This window comes from Amblyomma americanum, chromosome 9 (assembly GCF_052857255.1).
Source record: "Amblyomma americanum isolate KBUSLIRL-KWMA chromosome 9, ASM5285725v1, whole genome shotgun sequence".
Lineage (NCBI taxonomy): Eukaryota > Metazoa > Arthropoda > Arachnida > Ixodida > Ixodidae > Amblyomma > Amblyomma americanum.
Genome location: NC_135505.1, coordinates 22,645,085 through 22,663,907, shown reverse-complemented (window position 1 = coordinate 22,663,907; position 18,823 = coordinate 22,645,085). Strand labels below are relative to the sequence as shown.

Here is an 18,823-nt window from a genome sequence, read left to right as displayed (position 1 = left end):
TGTCCTCCAGCAATAATTTTTCAAATGCGTTTGTTAGAAGCCGAGTTATCTGCAATCAAAATTTGAATTTCAGCGTCTCCGTGCTATTCCCTCTTCTCTCGTCTCTTTTTGCACGCTAGAAGGTCGGCGCTGCTCCGCCGGCCCCACTGCGGAACTTCCTGACCTCCCGGAACTACGCCGCTTATTGGCTGCGGCCATGGTCTGACGCCTGGAGGCATCTAACCAGTAGCCATCTGGTATACGCAGGAGCGGTGCGACGGAGGAGAGTGCGAGCATGAAAATGTCGCCGCAGGGGGCTCGCCAACTTTCGCTCGTGATTGTGGGTCACCTGCTGCGTGTAGAAGTGTATCATTTGGTTCAGGTGTTCATGGCAACACAATGCAGTGGTTGGGCGAGTTGATGCGCACTCCTCGGTAGGTGTTTCAGAGCCCCTTTAAGACCATCCGTTATGTTGCCTTCGCATTACATGCCTGCCCAAGCCCATTTCGATTTCGACAAGGATGTTATGGACTCGCGTTTCTTCCCTCACCCATTCCGCCCTTTTCTTGCCGATCATTTTCTTTTCCATAGCTAGCTGCGTTGTCCTTGACTTAAGTTGAACCCTTTTCGTTTGCCTGCTGGTTTCTACACCATAGTAGAGTCCCAGTAATATACAGCTGTTACATGCTTTTCTCTTGGTGTATATTGGTAGACTGCCATTCATGACCTGTTCTGCGCTTTTGCAATAGTCAGGTACGGTCGAGGTCATAAGACACAGCGTATTCAGGGTGCATTATGCGATATAGCGCGAACAGAGACAAGGACGAAGAAAGATACGACACCGCAGCACTGTGATATATATCAGCGCTGTGGTGTCGTGTCTTTCTTCGTCCTTGTCTCTGTTCGCGCTGTATCGCATAATGATTTACCAACTAGCCCGATCTGCCACTCTTGTATTCAAGGTGGCCAGTTTTCTACTAGCACAGTCCGCCCACCGTCCTTCAAAATATCTGCTGTCACCTGATCCTCACTAGCTGCTTTCCCATTTTCCATTGCTCCTAAGGCTTCCTTTACTTCCTCTTTCGGTACTGGCGGGACGTCCAATTGTTGTGCACTACTGCTTCTCTCTTTATCGTCCTGATTGCAATGGCTACTGTATAGATTTGTCTAGAACTCCTCGGCTACAATAAATATCTTGTCCATAATTGTTAATGACATTGCCCTGCTTGTTTTTTAGCGCATACATCTGATTTTTGCCTATGCCTAATTCCTTGGGCACATTAATGCCACCTCCACTTTCTAGAGCATTCTCGATTCCCTCCATACTATACTTCCTTGTGTCGTTTACCTTACGCTTATTGATTAACTTCGATAGCTCGGTCAGTTCTATTCTGTCTGTTCGATTACAAGCGTTCACGGTTTGAAGTTTCGTAATCAGATCATTCGTCATCTCAGATAACTTACAGGTATCCTGTCGAACTATCCAACCACCTACTTCTATTGCGCACCCTTTTAAGATATCTCCAAGATTATGCTTCATTGCTTGAACACAAGGGTCGCCGTCCTCGGTTAAAGTGGAATATCTGTTCTGCAAGGAGATCTTAAATTATTCGACTTTCCCTCTTACCACTAGTTGATAGTTAGCGCTCGTGTCGTTCCGTGTCTCTCCTTTGTGTCCTGTTTTGTTACGCGCTGCTCTATTTTCTCTTACCACTAGCTCGTTAACAAGCTTCTTCCTTATTAATTCCAACCGCAGCGATGCATGGAAGGGAGGTGGGGCATCCCCCTCGCACTCAAGAGGACCGCGGTTCGAATCCTGGTGCCGCGTAATTCTTCACCATATTAAAAAAAAATCCGCGTGTCGTTGGGATCTAATAACCATGCCTGGGGTGCGACCTGATCTCGGTGTCCAGAGCACACAACGCACTCCCTCACTAGAAGAGAATTTGGCCACCCTGGTGAAAAGCGTGTCCACCACCTGCTGTATGAATACACTAAAAGGCCTTAGAGCTCTCCACCCTAAATGAAGGTCGGGACCGTGTAGCAAAAAGCTGTACCACGCATATCTCTTCCGAGACTAACCGGCTAATGGCCTCTTTTCAGCCGGAATCCACGGATGCGCGGTCTCTACACAGATCAGCAGATAGCAGAGAGTTGGCAAAAATTAGCACGTTTTGCAGCGCTACCATACTAATGGTTTGTAAAAGTTTATGGGGTTTAACGTTCGAAAGTGACTCAGACTGTCAGGGACGACAGAGTGGAAAGCTCCGGATAATTTCGCCCACCTGGGGTTCTTTAACGTGCACTGACATCGCACAGTACACAGGCCTCCAGCATATCGCCTCCATCGGAACGACACTGCCGCGGCTACCATGCTGAAGCTGAGAAGTTCTGTGCACTGCGTAAAATATTACTATAGCCAACTGAATTATACTAGACAACCACTCTGATGCTGCATGCCCCATTCGAGACTTAATGGCCTATCTGCGCTCTCGCCTTGTGTTCGGGCCCTGAACAGAAAGGAACACTCTGCACTTGCGGTTACAGACATACAACGTATACGATGGTACATACATTATAAGCTTTTGCCGCCAGTTGTTTTATGAACATTCTTCTGACGGCACTGCACATTTGTGTGTTAGAATGTGTTTACATGAAGCTGGGTGTGGTTTGAACTAAAACCGAAAATCTCCATATCATGGGTATGACGAAATAAAAACTTGGATCACCTCCGAATATCTCGGCAAATGAGCAAAATCCGAAAACACCCACCGCATTTTTACGGATATACACATCCGAAAACACAGAACACTATGTAATGTGCATCAACTACTTTTGTTTCGCCCCTCCAAAGAGAGAGAGAGAGAGAGAGAGTGTGTGTGTGTGTGTGTGTGTGTGTGTGTGTGTGTGTGTGTGTGTGTGTGTGTGTGCGTGCGTGCGTGCGTGCGTGCGCGCGCGCGTGTGTGTGTATGTGTGTGTGTGTGTGTGTGTGTGTGTGTGTGTGTGTGTGTGTGTGTGTGTGTGTGTGTGCTCGTGCGTGTGTGTGTGTGTGTGTGTGTGTGTGTGTGTGTGTGTGTGTGTGTGTGTGTGTGTGTGTGTGTGTGTGTGTGTGTGTGTGTGTGTGTGTGTGTGTGTGTGTGTGTGCAACATAAAAAGCAGTAAGTATTGCTTACAATGAGACGGATATGCTAGAAAAAAAACATAACAGCACCAAATGCATGTATAAATCAAGTGCAGCAAACAACCTGAGAGCCTGAAAACCATCAACCAAGAAGTACGTTAGCAATCTTTCAGTGCAGAGTATGCGTTCTTACGCGACAGCGCAAGGAGCTCGTTGTGATGAAAACCCGGCGTCGTCCGTCGTCCTTCGTCTGTCGAAAAAATTCCCACAAGTTTCAAATGAGGTTAACGAATTGGGGGAGCGTCGAAATGAAGCCAAAAATGGCGAGGGGGTTCCTCTAGGGGGGGGGGGGGGGGGGGGGTTTCTTCAGATCAAAGAAGTAATTCATTAAAATAAATTAGCCACTGTTGGGCTCGAGCACAAGCACTGTGCGTGCCAGGCGGGCACGCAGCGCATAGACTACGAAACGCCTTTTTTGTATGTATTACCTGTTTCAACACATAGGTCACGAGCTCACTAGGTGTACCTCTAACATGCTCTAACACGCTACTTGATACGTTTCTGTAAAGGGCTTCACCCTACAGTGTACAGCAGCGGGGCTGATCTATCTAAGGCACTGGGGTTTAAGGACAGTGAAGGGAAAGTAGATTTTAAGCGGGTAGAAGTAAACAAGCGAAGGTTATCTGATAGGTGGCTAAAATCAAGACAAGAGTAAAATTTCATAAGTCATGGCTAGGTGGCTTGAGCCACCGCCCGATTTAAAGGGTTCAGCCGTGTCCATCCATCCATCCATCCATCCATCCATCCATCCATCCATCCATCCATCCATATCCATCCATCCATCCATCCAACCAACCAACCAACCAACCAACCAACCAACCAACCAACCAACCAACCAACCAACCAACCAACCAACCAACCACCCAACGATCCTTCGTGGTCTGGCACCTAGTGAACGCGCTGTGGTGTGTATGATTTAGTAACGTGTGTTTGAGATGTGTGTATAAGTATGCAGTGGCGTAGTATGTCGTGAGTTGTAACCTACGCAGTGATTCGTAATGTTAATTGTCGAGACAAATGGTGTAGTTGTTTCGGCGTTGAGAAAAGGGCGCCTGCTAGCGTTCACTATCACCACCAGCAGACTACGCACCAAAATAACGGGTCGCGTTTGTTACGTTGAGGAAAAAATGAACTTTACTTACTGGTAGCCACAGCACGGGGTGCGCTCATTAGAAGGTGTACGCCATTCAGTTCGACGTCAAAAAAGAAAAGCCGCTGCGGTGGCTGAGTGGTTATGGCGCTCGGCTGCTGGCCCGAGAGACGCGCGTTCGATCCCGGCCGCGGCGGTTGAATTTCGATGGAGGCGAAATTCTAGAGGCCGGTGTGCTGTGCGATGTCAGTGCACGTTAAAGAACCCCAGGTGGTCGAAATTTCCGCAGCCCTTCACTACGGAGTCCCTCACAGCCTGAGTCGCTTTGGGGCGTTAAAGCCCCATAAACCAAACCAAAAAAAGATATTAGTAAGAATCAGAGCGAAAGGAAAGCTGACCTGTAAGTTAAATCATATTCAGTAAATAAGCGGCCTAGTTAAAAGGTTTCCTTCCTATATCGCATACAAAATGCACTTTCTCATGTTTTGCTTTTGGCCGAGCGATCCGTGATAAGATACGCGTACGTCGCCCACGACCGCGTTGACGAGCCCGCGCGCTTGACAATTGCATCGTTAATTATTCGCCCTACGTAATTCAATGCCGCTGCGCTCTCGCTAGCTTGTGTGGCGGTGCCCTGTCGGTTTAGCTACTCACGGGTGCTTAGCGTAAACAGTTCGCCCTATTAATAGCGCGACAAAGATGCAGGCACTATGTAAAGCAGAACTCTAATCCCTTCCTCTGCAGAATGCGTTTTGCTTTTGCCACAAGAAAGCTGAAGAAGACACTTAAGCTCTGCTTCAAGGGTGTGACGCGATGTTCATTATGCAGAATTGGTGATTCTCTCATAGATCCCCGGGAGTACTCATACCCCTCCTGGCGCAGTGGTGCAGCGTCACTGCCCTGCAATGGCAGGTGCTGCAGCCGGTGCGGCCCAGCTTGCTCTTCCCGAGCGACCAATAATTAATTTAGCCGCCATCTGACACGGTAGTGGGCAGTTTGCTCACAACCAGGTGGGCAGGTTGTGATTACACCACAAGGTTACGCGACCTAGCTGACCCACCTGCCTCCAAGGTTGCTTCTCTGAGGACGTTTCGTGGATTTTTCGCCCACGGTCAATGACGGCGACGCCGGATTTTCTGCGACCCGAGCTATTAAACGCCATCGCTTAAAAGGGGAGGTCCACGTGTCTGTCGGTCGAATAATGGGCTCCTCATTTCCCTATAATTCTGTCTCAGCAACAGGCGAGGCTCCCTTTCAAGGGAGGAGTTCTTGTCTATTAGCAAGCGGGCGCGCCAAGCTGCGTGGTTCAGAGATGTGTCCCTTTTTTTCGTTTTTGAGGAAAGTAAATTGTGCAGTAACTGTCTTACACATATCGAAGATTACATATATCGGTGACCACTCGAACCGCGCCGTTAGGGAAAGGAGGAAGGCGGGAGTGAAAGAGGTGCCGTCGTGGAGAGCTCCGGAATAATGGCAGAACGGGACTCACCCAGAGCGGTGAGCCGCAGAATGAATCCATGCTGCCCGCCGTCGTATCGCCAATGTTGGGACGCCCAGCTGGCCGTGTCGACGGATGCGAAGCCGCCGCTCGACCACTGGCAGCTCTGGCCGATCGAGGAATGAGACAATAGCGGCGCGATAACGCTAATCTACGAGAGTCTTGTGAGAATTTCCTCGCAGCCGCATCTCCTCGTCGGCCAGCGATGGCAACAAGATAATGTGCGAGCAATCCGTCGAGTTGGACACTGCATTCGCTTTCTATATTCCAGTTGGCACTGTGCTAACATTGCTATTGTGGCAGCACACAGCCTCAGTCTTACTAAAGTAAGAAAAAAGCAAACAGTTTAGCCAAGCACACTACAGAAATTTTCGCGCCTTATGAGGTGGTGAAGCCGCCGCGGGGGCTCAGTGGTTAGGGCGCTCGACTACTGATCCGGAGTTCCCGAGTTCGAACCCGACCGCGGCGGCTGCGTTTTCATGGAGGAAAAACGCTAAGGCGCCCGTGTGCTGTGCGATGTCAGTGCACGTTAAAGATCCCCAGGTGGTCGAAATTATTCCGGAGCCCTCCACTACCACACCTTTCTCTTCCGTTGTTCTCTCACTCCCTCCTTTATCCCTTCCCTCACGGCGCGGTTCAGGTGTCCAATGATATATGAGACAGATACTGTGCCATTCCCTTTCCCCAAAAACCAATCATTATTATTAATATTATTATGAGGTGTGAAGCAAGGAGAAAACGAAACGAGCTTCGGTATATACTTATTTGCGCTACGAAAGAGAATTTTTCCATCGTCGCGCGGTAAGTTCGCTAACTACGGTGACTACAACCTTACGATAAATGTGACCGGGCAAGCAAGGCAACAGTAGCAGCAGCAGCGTGTCATTGTATTCGGCGTGTATACAGCTGCGCCAAAACTCTCTATTAAAGATGGCCACAAGGAAAGTCAAACAAACAGGTTTATTTCTTCACGCCAGCCCTCGACTTAGGGTGGTGATATAAAGAAGATATACAATAAGTAACGTATATTATGAAGTGTAAGCGTGTTTATTCGAAGCGCTGGGCGTTGGTAGAAGAGCGTCACGACACACTCACAGGTGTCGCTCGGGATCACGACCGTACTTTGTCGACCTCTTCGCTGCGCTGCTCAGAACTGCTGCCGGTCGGTCCCATTACAGAAGGAAGGCTAATCTTAATTACTAATCTTCACCATGCCCGTACACTCTTTGTCCCCAACAAACGCGATATTTATAGATTTCAGGAAGGCCTTCGATAAGGTTCTACATCAGCGCCTCATTAGGAAGGTTACAAGTTTGCACATAAATGTGAAAGTTGTTACATGGATATATAATTTTCTATCAAATCGCACACGGTCAGTATTTGCTAATAACCATTCATCTCCACTTGCCGTCGTGATATCTGGAGTACGACAGGGTTCTGCTGCTCGGGCCTATCTTGTTTTTAATTTATATAAATAACAGCAGATACAACCAGTGCTCTACAGTGCGACTATTTGCAGATGATTGCGCAGTATATAGAAAAATTAATAACCCTACGGATGCATACTATTTACAGAGGGACCTGATAAATCTTGGTAATTGGTGCAGAGGAGATTGGCAGATGGAGATCATCGTGTCTAAAACGAAAGCCATCATGTTCACCGCTACTAAACGGATGCCTTATACTTACGACGCACACGTGAAACTGGTGTCCAACATATAATATTTAAGCGTTCATATATCCACCAATCTGTCATGGAATCTTCACACCGACACGATGATGAGCAAGGCATCTAAAGCGCTTGGCTTTATTAGGCGTAACTTGCATTTGGCTATCATCTAACAAGCTTACAGCATACACTAGTTAGCCCTCCACTACGACATCTCTTTCTCTCTTTCTTATTTCACTTCCACCTTCCTGCCATTCCTTGGGGCGTGATTTGGATGTCCGCCGAGATATGTGAGACAGTTGCCGCGCCTTTCATTTCTTGATAACCAATCAATATGAAGGCATCCGACCCAATAAACTTGCGAATACTGGTCACCTGGGAGAGGAGCGAAGCGGAGACCTGGGGTGCAAGGGCTGCATTGTTTCCAGTAAATAAAGCTTATTCTTGTTCCTGTCATTTCCAACTCTCCTCTTTGTATTCCGCAGCTTCAAGAGAACACAAGGGTAAGGATATGAGGGACTCATGATAATTAATGCACGTATGAAAGAAGCCAAGAGTTACTTAATCTGGTTAACGATAGAAGACTTTTCAAAACGATGGTTTTTATTGGTGGGAGACGAGTATCAATAATCATTCGTTCAGGAGAAAGCTAATCTAACGAAAAGGGGAAGAAAAAACATCCGCGTGTGCCCCCGGGGACATTATGAAGCCACAAATTCCTTACTCATTTTCCACTGATCCTCACAACCATTGGAAAAATTCCCCCCTGCCTTCCTTGATTTCCGTTACTCTTTTCTTCTTTCATATATGAAACTTGTGGAACACACTTATTTGCTAGTCTGCGCCGTTGTTGATGTTTTTGTGGTTCGTACGCGTCCTTGCACTGTGTTAATTACCTTCGTGAATGTGAACCAACTACATCGCCCTAATGTTATGCTGCACTTTTAATTTTTAATTTGCTTTCGTCTTCCCTTTTCTTCATCATCAGCCTGACTGCGCCCACTGCAATACTAAGGCCTCTCCAATATATATATATATATATATATATATATATATATATATATATATATATATATATATAACAAACCCTGTCCTGTGCCAGCTGCGGCCACCTGATCTCTGCAAACTTTATCTCATCCGCCCACCTAACGTTCTGCTGTCCACTGCCATGTTTGCCTTATTTTGGAATCCAGTCCGTCGCCCTTAAGACCGATTGTTTACCGCAGTTCATCTGGTATTCGTTTTGATCTTTTTATCTCTGACAGTGCACCCTCGTAGCCGCATCTTTTGAGCAGCTCTGTCCCTTTTTTGGTCTTTTTTAGATTCTGGAGCTGAGCTACGAGTTGGACCTCCCTTAGCTCCTCAAAGGTGTTATGCAGACCTAGAGCCATTGGCTTCTCCGTCGAGGTTGATTGCGGTAGCTGTAGCGCTGTTTTGTATGCTCTCCTAAGTATCGTGTCCGCTAGCTTTACTTCTGCTTTGTTGCAGTTGTAGTACGGTATGTAATTCGGCTGACCACTAGGCTCTTTACAAGCTTAAGCGTGTCGCTCTCCCGCATGCCACGTGTGTTTTCCTAGAGACCCTGGTTATCATGCGGGCGACCTGTGTCGCCGATTTCTGTATTAGTCTGAGCGCCTGCGTGCACCTTTGGTTGGATTGAATCCACATCCCTAATATTATGATGGTTGTTCTTTCCTTTCTAGATAAACATTTAGTTTTAGTTCTTTTGTTTCCGGTGCGGATCGGTTGAGTTTACCTAGCCAGACCCTTAGTAGTTCTGATTTTTCCGTCGAGCAAGCCAAGCCCCTGTCTCTAACATAATTCTCTACGCACGTTGCGGCAGCCTGCAGTTTCGCTTCCTTTTCGCTGAGTGAGCCCTCCGCGACCCACACAGTGATGTCGTCTGCATACATTGGATGCCTTATGCCTTGTATGGTTTCTAGCTGTCTAGCGAGCTTAACCATTGCTATGTTAAAGAGTATGGGTGAAATCACTGACCCTTGCGGCGTTCCCTTATTAGTTGTTTGAAAGCTCTTGGACCTGATTTCCCCGAGCCCTATTGTAGCCGTTCTATTTGCGAGGAAAGCTCTTACGTATCCGTATACATTCTTTTCCCGCAGTTCAAATCGTCCAGGCCTGTTAATATGGCTTCGTGGCTAACGTTATCAAAAGCTCCCTTTATGTCTAGGGCCATGATTATGCGTTCGCCGCATCTGGGTACGTTGGTTAATATTTCGTCCTTGATCTGCAGCAGGACGTCTTGCGTGGACAGTTTTGCCTTAAATCCAAACATGCTATGGGGGTATAGCTCGTTTTCCTCCATGTAATCTTGCACCCGCCTGGTTATAATTCTTTCGTATAATTTCCCCAAGCACGAGGTTAAAGATATCGGCCTGAGGCCATGCTGGCCGGTCATGGGGTTAAGGTGTCCAGTGGCTACCCTCCAAATGTGGCCACCCGAAGATTCGTCCGCTGGCAACGACGGAATACAAGATGGCTGCGCCCTTTTTACGTTGTTCCACTGTCGCATCGTGTGCGGCAGATCTCGGCACCCGTCAAAATGACCCGTTATGGAAGGAAAAAAACGCACAAGGGCTACACAGCCTCGCACAAGAAGGACAAGACAAAGCGTAGGGCCAAGGACATTGACCAGATTCACGTTGACATGCAGCCGGAGAACGCCGAAAAGCTGTTGAACCAAGAGGTCGACTACGACATGCCTGGCGATGCGCAGTTCTACTGTCTTCACTGCGCGTAAGAAGTGCATTTCATATTTTCTTGTGCTTGTTATGTGTAGCAAAAGTTACGCGAGGAAACTTTACCGTCCCCATAGTCTGTTTTTGTCTATGCGAGTGTGGCAAGTAGCTGCGTCGGCAAACGGGTTGAAAGATGTGTTATCACGAACGTTTTCTTTTTTTCATTATAGCCCTACTGACAGTTCATGTGGCTCACTGTGGTTCCCTACATTGCAGGAATCTAGGAGATCCCGTGTTTTGTGCCTGTATGCAGTATTGCTTCAAGGCGAGGCACAGCGCCAAATTTTGAACGAAATGCTGTCATTCCCGCTTGCAAACGCAGCTCTAAAGATTCAGATGACTATGTGATAGAAAGCTAAAGGAACTCCAAAGAACACTCGCGGATGCGCACGCACGCTCACGCGCACACCATACTTTCATAACATGTACAAAATGTACTGCACACACTGTGTAAGAGCTGAAAGTTATGGCCGGAAACAGCGTCGTGTAAATTAGTTATGATATGAAGATGATGAATGTTTTGTTCAAAACTGAAATGCAAACACGGTGAATGACTCAGGAATGCGATGTGTTTCAGTGCTTGGAGGGAATATAGAGGTGTGGTCACATAGGCCGTTTGTGTCAATGCATGTCTGTAGGGCTTAAGGAAGTGCGTGCTTACGTTGCCAATTTCCACGCAGCAGCAGTAGCAGCTGGTGTAGCAAAGCATGAATTCCCCTCGATGCTGGTGTTCTCACAGTTTAATTGTGATGCTTTACAGGTCGTTATCAGCCCAGGTCTTTTATGTCACTTGTGCAGGAAGCTATAATAATAATTGACACAGTGGTAATTTGCAAGCTTTGCAAGCCTGAGTGGCGATGTGTTTATAGCACGGTTCATTCTCATACGGGGTGCGCACACAATGAAGTTCTGGAGGTGCCCAAGTGTGGTGCTTGCTGGGGAAGAACATTGTTGCATTGATGTAAGGGGGCAAATGTGGCTGCATTCTAAATTTTTTTGAGCTCCGTCGTCTCTGCCACCTTCAGGTTTTTGCGTGCTGAATAGATGATGATAGAGACTTAATGGTTGTTCTGTGGAGCAACCATTCTGGTAGTGTTGCAGGCTTTTTATGTAAAATTGATCCAGTGTGCACAGTGGAGACCACAGTGGCCAATAGTCGCTGCTTACACTGGAAGCTGTATAGAGTGCTTGGCGACCAATATGATTTGACGTACCATGACAGCCTAGCGGCTTTGGTGTTTTGCTGCTGAGTCCGAGGACATGGGATTGAATCTTAGCCACAGCAGCTATGCTTCAGTAGAGGTGAAATGCTAGACAGCCATGTGCTGTGCAGTGGCAGTGCACATTAAAGGACTTCAGGTGCTCAAAATCAATCTGATGCCCTCCACTATGGCACCCCTTGTAGATAGCTTGCACCTGACATCACGGGCACCACGATGGTGAACCAGACATACCTTTGGCAGTGCAGGCCAATACAGGTTTTGATAAGTGAAATATAGGAATGCACACCTTTTCATGGTGCTCCTGGTTCACCAGAATGCCAGCTTCCGTGACGCCGGTGCAAGCTATGTTTGGCCCATATGCAGATTTGGGACATTGAACCCAGCATGGCACTTACCTTTACCATTTGGAATTTCCAAACTCTGACATCAGTTTCTGCACATCTTCCTCCCCTTACAGCATGAATCTTCTGCTTGGAGGCAGGGGTATCAAATAATGTGGGCAGGATGATTGTAAAAGCAACTTAGACGTGAATTCAGAACAAAATGTGATGGGAGCACTGATGTTCATGTATGGGTACCCTGATGAAGGAGATCAGTTTCTGAGGCATGGTGGCACTGGCCTCAAAGTAGCTATTTCCTGATCATGCCAGAGTCTCAGCCATTGTCAGTGTGGCACCAGTGGAGTAAATAACTAGAGGAGACCAGATTTGAGTGAACACTGCAAGAAAAATGAAGGGCACAGACTCCTGTTTACTGGCAGGCTGGCCTTTCCATTGAGCTTTCACTTGGGTGGCACACCATCAGCGCAGATTGGCGATGCTTTCCAGAACATGCACAGGCAGCACTGTGTTGTTGCACAGTAGCACATAGCTGAATGCAACAGAAAGCGTGTGGACTCTTTCATGGCAGCTGAGATGGAATGTTTGGCCATACCCCTATGGCCTTGACCTTGAAACCACCTGAAGCAGTCTCTGGCAGATGTGCCATGGTGCAAATGATTCTGTTGCACTGGTTGCAGTGTTTGGCAGAATCTTTGCTGCTCCTTAAAGGGTTAAAGGGCATGATGGAGAGATGAACTTTATTTAAAAAAAAAAGAGGTAGAGGTCTTCTTGGTGGGAAGTCGCCAGGAGCTCTTGGGCCCTGGCGACCTCAATGGCTCGCTCCGTGGCATTGCATGACTGCTCGAGATTAGTGAATTGCAGTTCCTTGAGTGGGGAACTCTGGCATTCTTTCTAACCATATTTTAGTGAAACTGGTGCAGTTTTCTGCAGTTTTCTGGTCCTTTGTGCCAAATTCACAGCAAGATAGTGTTTTGGTGCAGTGCAAATGAATTCTAAAATTCCCCAATTCATGGCTGCAACGGGCAGTTTTGAGTGTGTGATGTCACTGGGTGCACAGCTGTTCATATTCGCTCTGTGTTTGGTGAAGGACAAAATTTCAAGCTTGTTTTGGGTCATTTCAGACAAATAATAACCGAAGCTGCCACTTAAGTCACCAGTTTAGCTAATCAATGGGCACACGATAGGATTTGTGACAGTAGCTCCGATGTCATAGATTGGTCTGTCACAATGTCATCATTTGGTCGAAACCCAGTTTCAGCTTCAGTTTCCTGGTTTATAATATACTCATACTCAAAAGTATGAAAAGAGCTTTTTTTTTTTTTTTTCCAGTGAGAGGGGCCTATAAGGAATGTGGTGATTATCAACTCATAATGTTCAAAAAAAACCCCGGAGTTGCCCTTTAAGGGACGCTCAGGGCAGCTGTACCAACATTTGGCCTTTACTAAAATTTTCCAGCAATGCTGTGTTTGTTTGGCAACAAATGATACATTTAGTGCAGAAAAAATTCGATTTAAAAATTTTTCTGCCTCTCAATTCGAAGTGGTGATATGAAGACCCACAGGCACTCCTTGATCACCAACTGGCCATTGATGACATTGTTCATCGACAGCAGTTCATGCACTCTTTATATAGTGCACTCATTGATATATTGCGGTTTGCTTCCATAAGCCAGAAGCATAAAATGTCTTGCACTTATAATTTCGTCTCATGATTAGTTTTCTGGTTAGGTGGACCAAAGGCAGAAAAGCTTCAGTGGTAGACTCCTGGCTTTGTGTGAAGGAATTGTGTGTGGCAGTCGTGAATGGGAGCAGAGCTGCACTGCAGACTGAAGCTGTATCTAAGTGTACCTCTCTTTGTTTGTTGCTGTCTCCCTCTCCAGCCGTGTAGTGTGATGCTGTATCCTTTGTTTTTACTGCCTTTATGCAGGAGGTATTTCATGGACAAGAATTCACTGAACGACCACCTGAAGAGCAAGAATCACAAGAGGAGGTAAGTTTCTTCCTTTTGGAGTTGGTGAAATGGTGGCTGCATTTGCACTGTTTCAAAAAAGTTCTGAATAAGATGAGAGTTTTGTGCAGTTCTGAAAAAAAAAAAAACAGACATCGTAAAAGTAATGTTTGAAACAGTATTTTTATTATATTGTGCAAGTTCACCCTTTGGCATAATAAGAAAAGGTAAAGACTGGCTTCGTTAATCATTGCTAACAGTGGTCGATGCCGAGGCCCATGTGTCCGCATGCGTGTGTCCGGTGAGCGGCTTGGATGGCAGCCCTGGTTGCATAGCTGTCAGTTGCGTGCTGTGCTAAGTCCAAGAAAGAGAAGTTCCCTCCACGTCCTTTGACACAAAAAGGAAGGGAAAAACCTTGCCAGCAGTGCAGAGTTAAATGAAAGGGAAAGCAGAGAATGGTGAGAGGTATTAATGCTCGTGTTATCTTCTCCTTTGCCCTGAATCTTCTCACATGTCTTATCTTTTTTTGCCTTAAATGGTTTGCTGTTGTCTGTTAAGCCACAGAACAGCACTTGTACCAGGCTGTCAGGGTGTAAAACAAGAAAGCCATCACGTGCTATGTGCTGTCGTGTACTTGGTGCTTTGAATTAGTCTATTGTTATTAGGGCATAAACGTGGAGGCTAACGAAAAGGGTTCAACTTAAATTGAGGACAACACAGCGAGCTACTGAAAAGAAAATATTGGTGTAATGATAAGAGATGAAAAGAGACGAGAATGAGTCGGGAAACAAATGTGGGTTAATAACATCCAAGTCGAAATCGAGAAGATGAAATGGGCTTGGACAGGGCATGTAATATAAGGTCATGACAATCGATGGTCATTAAGGGTAATTGAACGGGATTCGAACATAAAGCAAGCTAGCACGGGACAGCAGAAAGTTGGGTGAGCAGATGGGATGAAGAAGTTTGATGATAAGGTGGATCAGCTGGCGCAGGCCTTTGTCCGGCAGTGGGCACAATCTGGCTGATGATGGTGATGAATGAGGTATACCATAGTTGTCTGCATGTTCTCGGCTGGATATAGGACATTTCTTGCTAGAGTGCCACTTAGTGGTATCTTGGGTGCTGTCCATGGTTTGAAATGCTGCACAGACTGGCACATATGACACACCAGTGCAAGAGTTGTGCTAGTTTTGCAAACACAAGTCCTTTCCATATGTATTCTTTTGTCTTGGTCTGACTAGCGGTCAATGAATTATTGGAACCACTAGCCCAACACCTCAAGTGCTATTGGAGCAGTTCCCGCGATTTCAGCTGTGTCCTCATGTACCGTGCTTTCATGTACTGTTGCCATGAAGTGGTCCAAGAAGTTAACAGCACGTACCACCTAGATGGTTGGAGTAATTATACCAAAGTTTACTGCTGCATCTTATATGGGGGTTCCCACTCTCCTCCTGCCATCTGCTATAACAACAACTAGACCAAAACACCGGCTGTAATGACACACTGGCTATAATGAAACACTGGCTATACCACTAACTATAATGAAACATCGGCGCTAGCGACAAGGTGATAGTGATCGAGTTGTAGTGATGGTAGCAACTTAACGAAGTTACAGGTGGCTGCAGTGGTTATAGTGGTACAGTTCATGCTGTGAGCTGCAGACTGATAGCACAAAAGAAGAGAAGGTAGTGAAGAATGTTCTCGCATTTTCTTTTCTTGCATTTTCTCTGCATCCCAGTCTTGGTTGCTTTGGTGATGTGTAGCTGTAGCTCCAGTGGTCATCACATTAGAGTGCATGAAATAAGCACTTGCTGCTGGATTTGTAAGATCAATAGAACTGTGTAAATGTACACAATGTTTTCAGATGCTATCTACTGCCTTGGCAAAATTGATAATTAGGCAGTTTACTGTTGTATTACTATTGTAGCATCATAGAAAAACAGCTCTAGGCAAAGGCAGAGCTTTCTTAGCTTTGTCCTTGATTTCCTAATACACAGTCTATGCTTACTGGAGCGGACTCTCATTTCACTACGGAGCGGACTACGGAATTTGAAGCACACCATTACAACTAATAAAAAACTATTTGCTGAACCGTAACAATAGGTCAGCATGAACCGTGCTCAGTCTTTGCAGTTTGTAATTAACTGTGATGTTCTGCTGGGATCCATACTCGTTTCTTTCCTCTTTTTCTGTTATACTAGTGCTCTGTCTGCATAGTTATTGAAAGACTATCTTATGCGCAGACAACACTAGCATTTTTATAGCAGCCATTAATAAACATGATATCTACATGAAAGCAAATTATGTCATATCTAAGCTTTCAATCTAGTAAAAATAAAACCTCCTATTAGCAAACATACCAAAAATTGATTACATTGTTTTTGTAGCCAAAAATATACTCCTAGCTAAAAATGCAAGCATTTGGTTGGTACTCACAGGCTGTAAGGTGTTAACAACACAAAGCTTTCAGAAGTTTACTTAGACAGCAAAGTTCAGTGGCACAAACATGTTCAAGAAATAGCTTTAAAGATGTACCAAAAAATTCTGTTCATTTGCGCATTACGCTACCTGTCTCCCGTCGAAACCCTCCCAACCTTCTACTATAGCTTCATTCACCCTCATTTTACATGTGCAATGAGTTTTTATGGTTTAACATATCATAGTACTCTTGCCCCCTTAGAAGTCACTAAAAAAACAGCTCTGCAGGCAATCCTATTCATTAAAGGCAAAAATCAGTTAAATTCGCTTATCATTGGCTTAATTATACCTTTGAACATCCATATTAAGTACCATATATTGATAATTCTTCATAAGCTGGTTCAAAATGCCATTGCTTGTTCTTCAGCAATAATAACAGCACCAGCAAGTATTTACTGGGAACAGCATCTGGCACAACTTTGAGTGCACCAAAACATAAGAACAAACTGTGGGTCATTTTTGTTTTATTTTGTAGGTACACATCTATGGAACAAGTTACCAGTTAGCATTATGTTGTCATCATCTTTGCACTCAAATAACCACCTTGTGAAAGCAGGCCTTCAATTTACTTCGTAATCACAATAACTAACCATATCATTTTAGTAGTAGCGAACATGTACTTCTTTTACCACTATTGATTATTCACTGAAATTTGTGTTCGTTCTGTGTGAAAGCTGTTTTTTGTATTTCTCTTTGTATTCTGTAGTTGTATATTGCTCAGATGACAAAATATCTGAAGTCTAATCAAGGGACCCTTCCTACAACTCCCGCTCAAGTTTTGAGGTCTCACCTTTATAAAACGTGCTTGTATATATTGGTTTAATGACTGAACTGCGTGGAGTTATTGGTTTTAGCTGGACTATGAGAGAAGCTATGTTGTTAGTCCTCCATAAGAAAAAAACATTTGTGAAGTTTTGATGTACTAGAAACCATTTGTCTGTTATACCTGGTCCATTCAAAACTAAATTGCACCCACTAACAGTGCATGCAGGCGAACCCAAATAGCAGGCATAGTACGCTGTATTCGACTGCCTGTTGTAGCTAGATTCATTCTAGCATGCTTAGACTGTAATCTGCTCCCTTGATTTTCTCTCGTGGACCTGTGCATTCCAGCTGGTGATGTGCACAACAGTGCTAGTCTGAAAAGGTACCTGCCTTTGCATCGAAGGCCTCCTAAGGCAAAGGTTCACCATCTCTGTCACCTGTGTGCACACCATACACGTCTGAATTCAAAATGATGATGGTGACGAATTTTTATGGCGCAGGGGCAGCTTTATGGCCACAGAGCCCACTGCATAGGGTACCTTTAGCTACACAAGAGGGAGTCAAAGACCGGTTTCTCAAGCATTTCACTCCGGAAAAGCTGAACACCACTCCAAGCAAAAGCTTGTACCCGTTGTATCACCGGTTGGTTCCCAGCAGCACTGGGGATCGAACCATGGACCTCCAGCATGCAAGGCAGATGCTCAAACTGCTAGGCCACTGCTGTGTTACTGAATCTGCCTTTTTCACAAGATGTGACGCCCTCTGGGGAGGAGCAAAAAATTTGTCTGGTTCTGGCCATGGCCTCCACTATCAAACAGCGCACTGCTGGAGCTGATCACAGAGGCCACGTTCTGGTTGAAAGCAAACGCTCGTGGAAGATGCAGACACAATCTGGTTCCACGAGGCACCAACTGCACTAGTGAAGTTGCAAGTGTGTGTTTGGCAGCTGCCATCATCTGTCATGCACACTTGTTACTAACATGAACTGCACATGTGCAGTAGGAGCCGGTGGTTTGTTTTCAACCAGTGAAGGTGCTGAGCGGCCGTGTAAAAAAATCTGGTTCAGAGATGCTTTAGGTGTCTAATCAGGGTCAACAGCATGTCAAGTTTAATCAAATCAAATTTATTTTCAACATTGGTACAATGTTGATGGCTTCCCTGACAAAAAGTTGTGAACACAGCTTGACAAGGTCAGGGAGCCATTTTGGCAGCAGCGACTTTACATACACACTATAATGGTTCAAATTCAAGTGAAAGTTACAATAGAATACACACAATGACCTTACTTACACAGTGCAATAGTTAAAATTCTTTGTTTCCCTCCAGCCATGTGAACAATTGCAGATTCTGTAGTGCATCCTATTCTTCTGAACTTCAAGCTTGAGCACTGTTTTTTCTAACTGCCCAGGTTGAAGGCCTTAGAAGAAGAGCCATACAGCCAAGCCGAAGCCGAAGCTGCAGCCGGCATGGGAAATTACATTCCACCCAAAAGGCGCAAAGTGGAATCACAGCCCCCGAAGGAGTAATCGTGTCTAGTGAAAGTAAAATGGTCCCTGTATTTGATGTTGTTATCTTCTGTCTCGGTGACACAAAAAAAATTGGGGAACACCTTAAAGCTCACCTTGAGTTCACTTTAAGAGTATGACGCAATAGCATTAAAGGGCCTCTACTGTCGTTTTGGGGGGTCCCCTGGTGCACCCTTTTGTAGACATCAACATGCTTGTTGCCATCACATACTGCTTTATTACTCATCATCATCCATATTAATTGGCGACGCCAGTTTATGACCCTAATGAACTAATCGTTCCTGTAATGTAATTCGTCTGCTGTGTGACCAAAAGGACAGCGATTCAATTCCACTTGACCACCTTTTTTTCCTTCCAGCAAAATTTC

General features: G+C 45.6%; 2 protein-coding genes across 2 annotated transcripts in view; one reads left to right on the top strand and one right to left on the bottom strand.

Moving 5' to 3' along the window:
- LOC144105008 (multidrug resistance-associated protein 1-like) overlaps positions 1 to 5,882 on the bottom strand; it is a 156,264-nt gene extending 150,382 nt beyond the window's left edge. The window contains exon 1 of the mRNA XM_077638229.1: positions 5,740 to 5,882. Within this exon, the coding sequence (XP_077494355.1) occupies positions 5,740 to 5,769 (30 nt within the window). The 5' untranslated portion in view covers positions 5,770 to 5,882. The remainder of the gene's footprint in view (positions 1 to 5,739) is intronic.
- A 3,988-nt stretch (positions 5,883 to 9,870) lies between these two features.
- LOC144103239 (zinc finger protein 593) lies at positions 9,871 to 18,493 on the top strand. Its single transcript, XM_077636016.1, has 3 exons — positions 9,871 to 10,171; positions 13,664 to 13,726; positions 18,339 to 18,493. Exons 1-3 carry the CDS (start codon positions 9,978 to 9,980, stop codon positions 18,454 to 18,456), a joined length of 375 nt encoding a protein of 124 aa, XP_077492142.1. The 5' UTR covers positions 9,871 to 9,977; the 3' UTR covers positions 18,457 to 18,493.
- Positions 18,494 to 18,823: the final 330 nt, after the last annotated feature.

Bases quoted from the DNA above. Each gene is read 5' to 3' on its own strand.
- LOC144103239 (XM_077636016.1), top strand. From the start codon at position 9,978: ATGACCCGTTATGGAAGGAAAAAAACGCACAAGGGCTACACAGCCTCG. The intron at 10,172-13,663 runs GTAAGAAGTGCA...GCCTTTATGCAG, and splicing joins TTCTACTGTCTTCACTGCGC to GAGGTATTTCATGGACAAGA. The intron at 13,727-18,338 runs GTAAGTTTCTTC...CTAACTGCCCAG, and splicing joins AGCAAGAATCACAAGAGGAG to GTTGAAGGCCTTAGAAGAAG.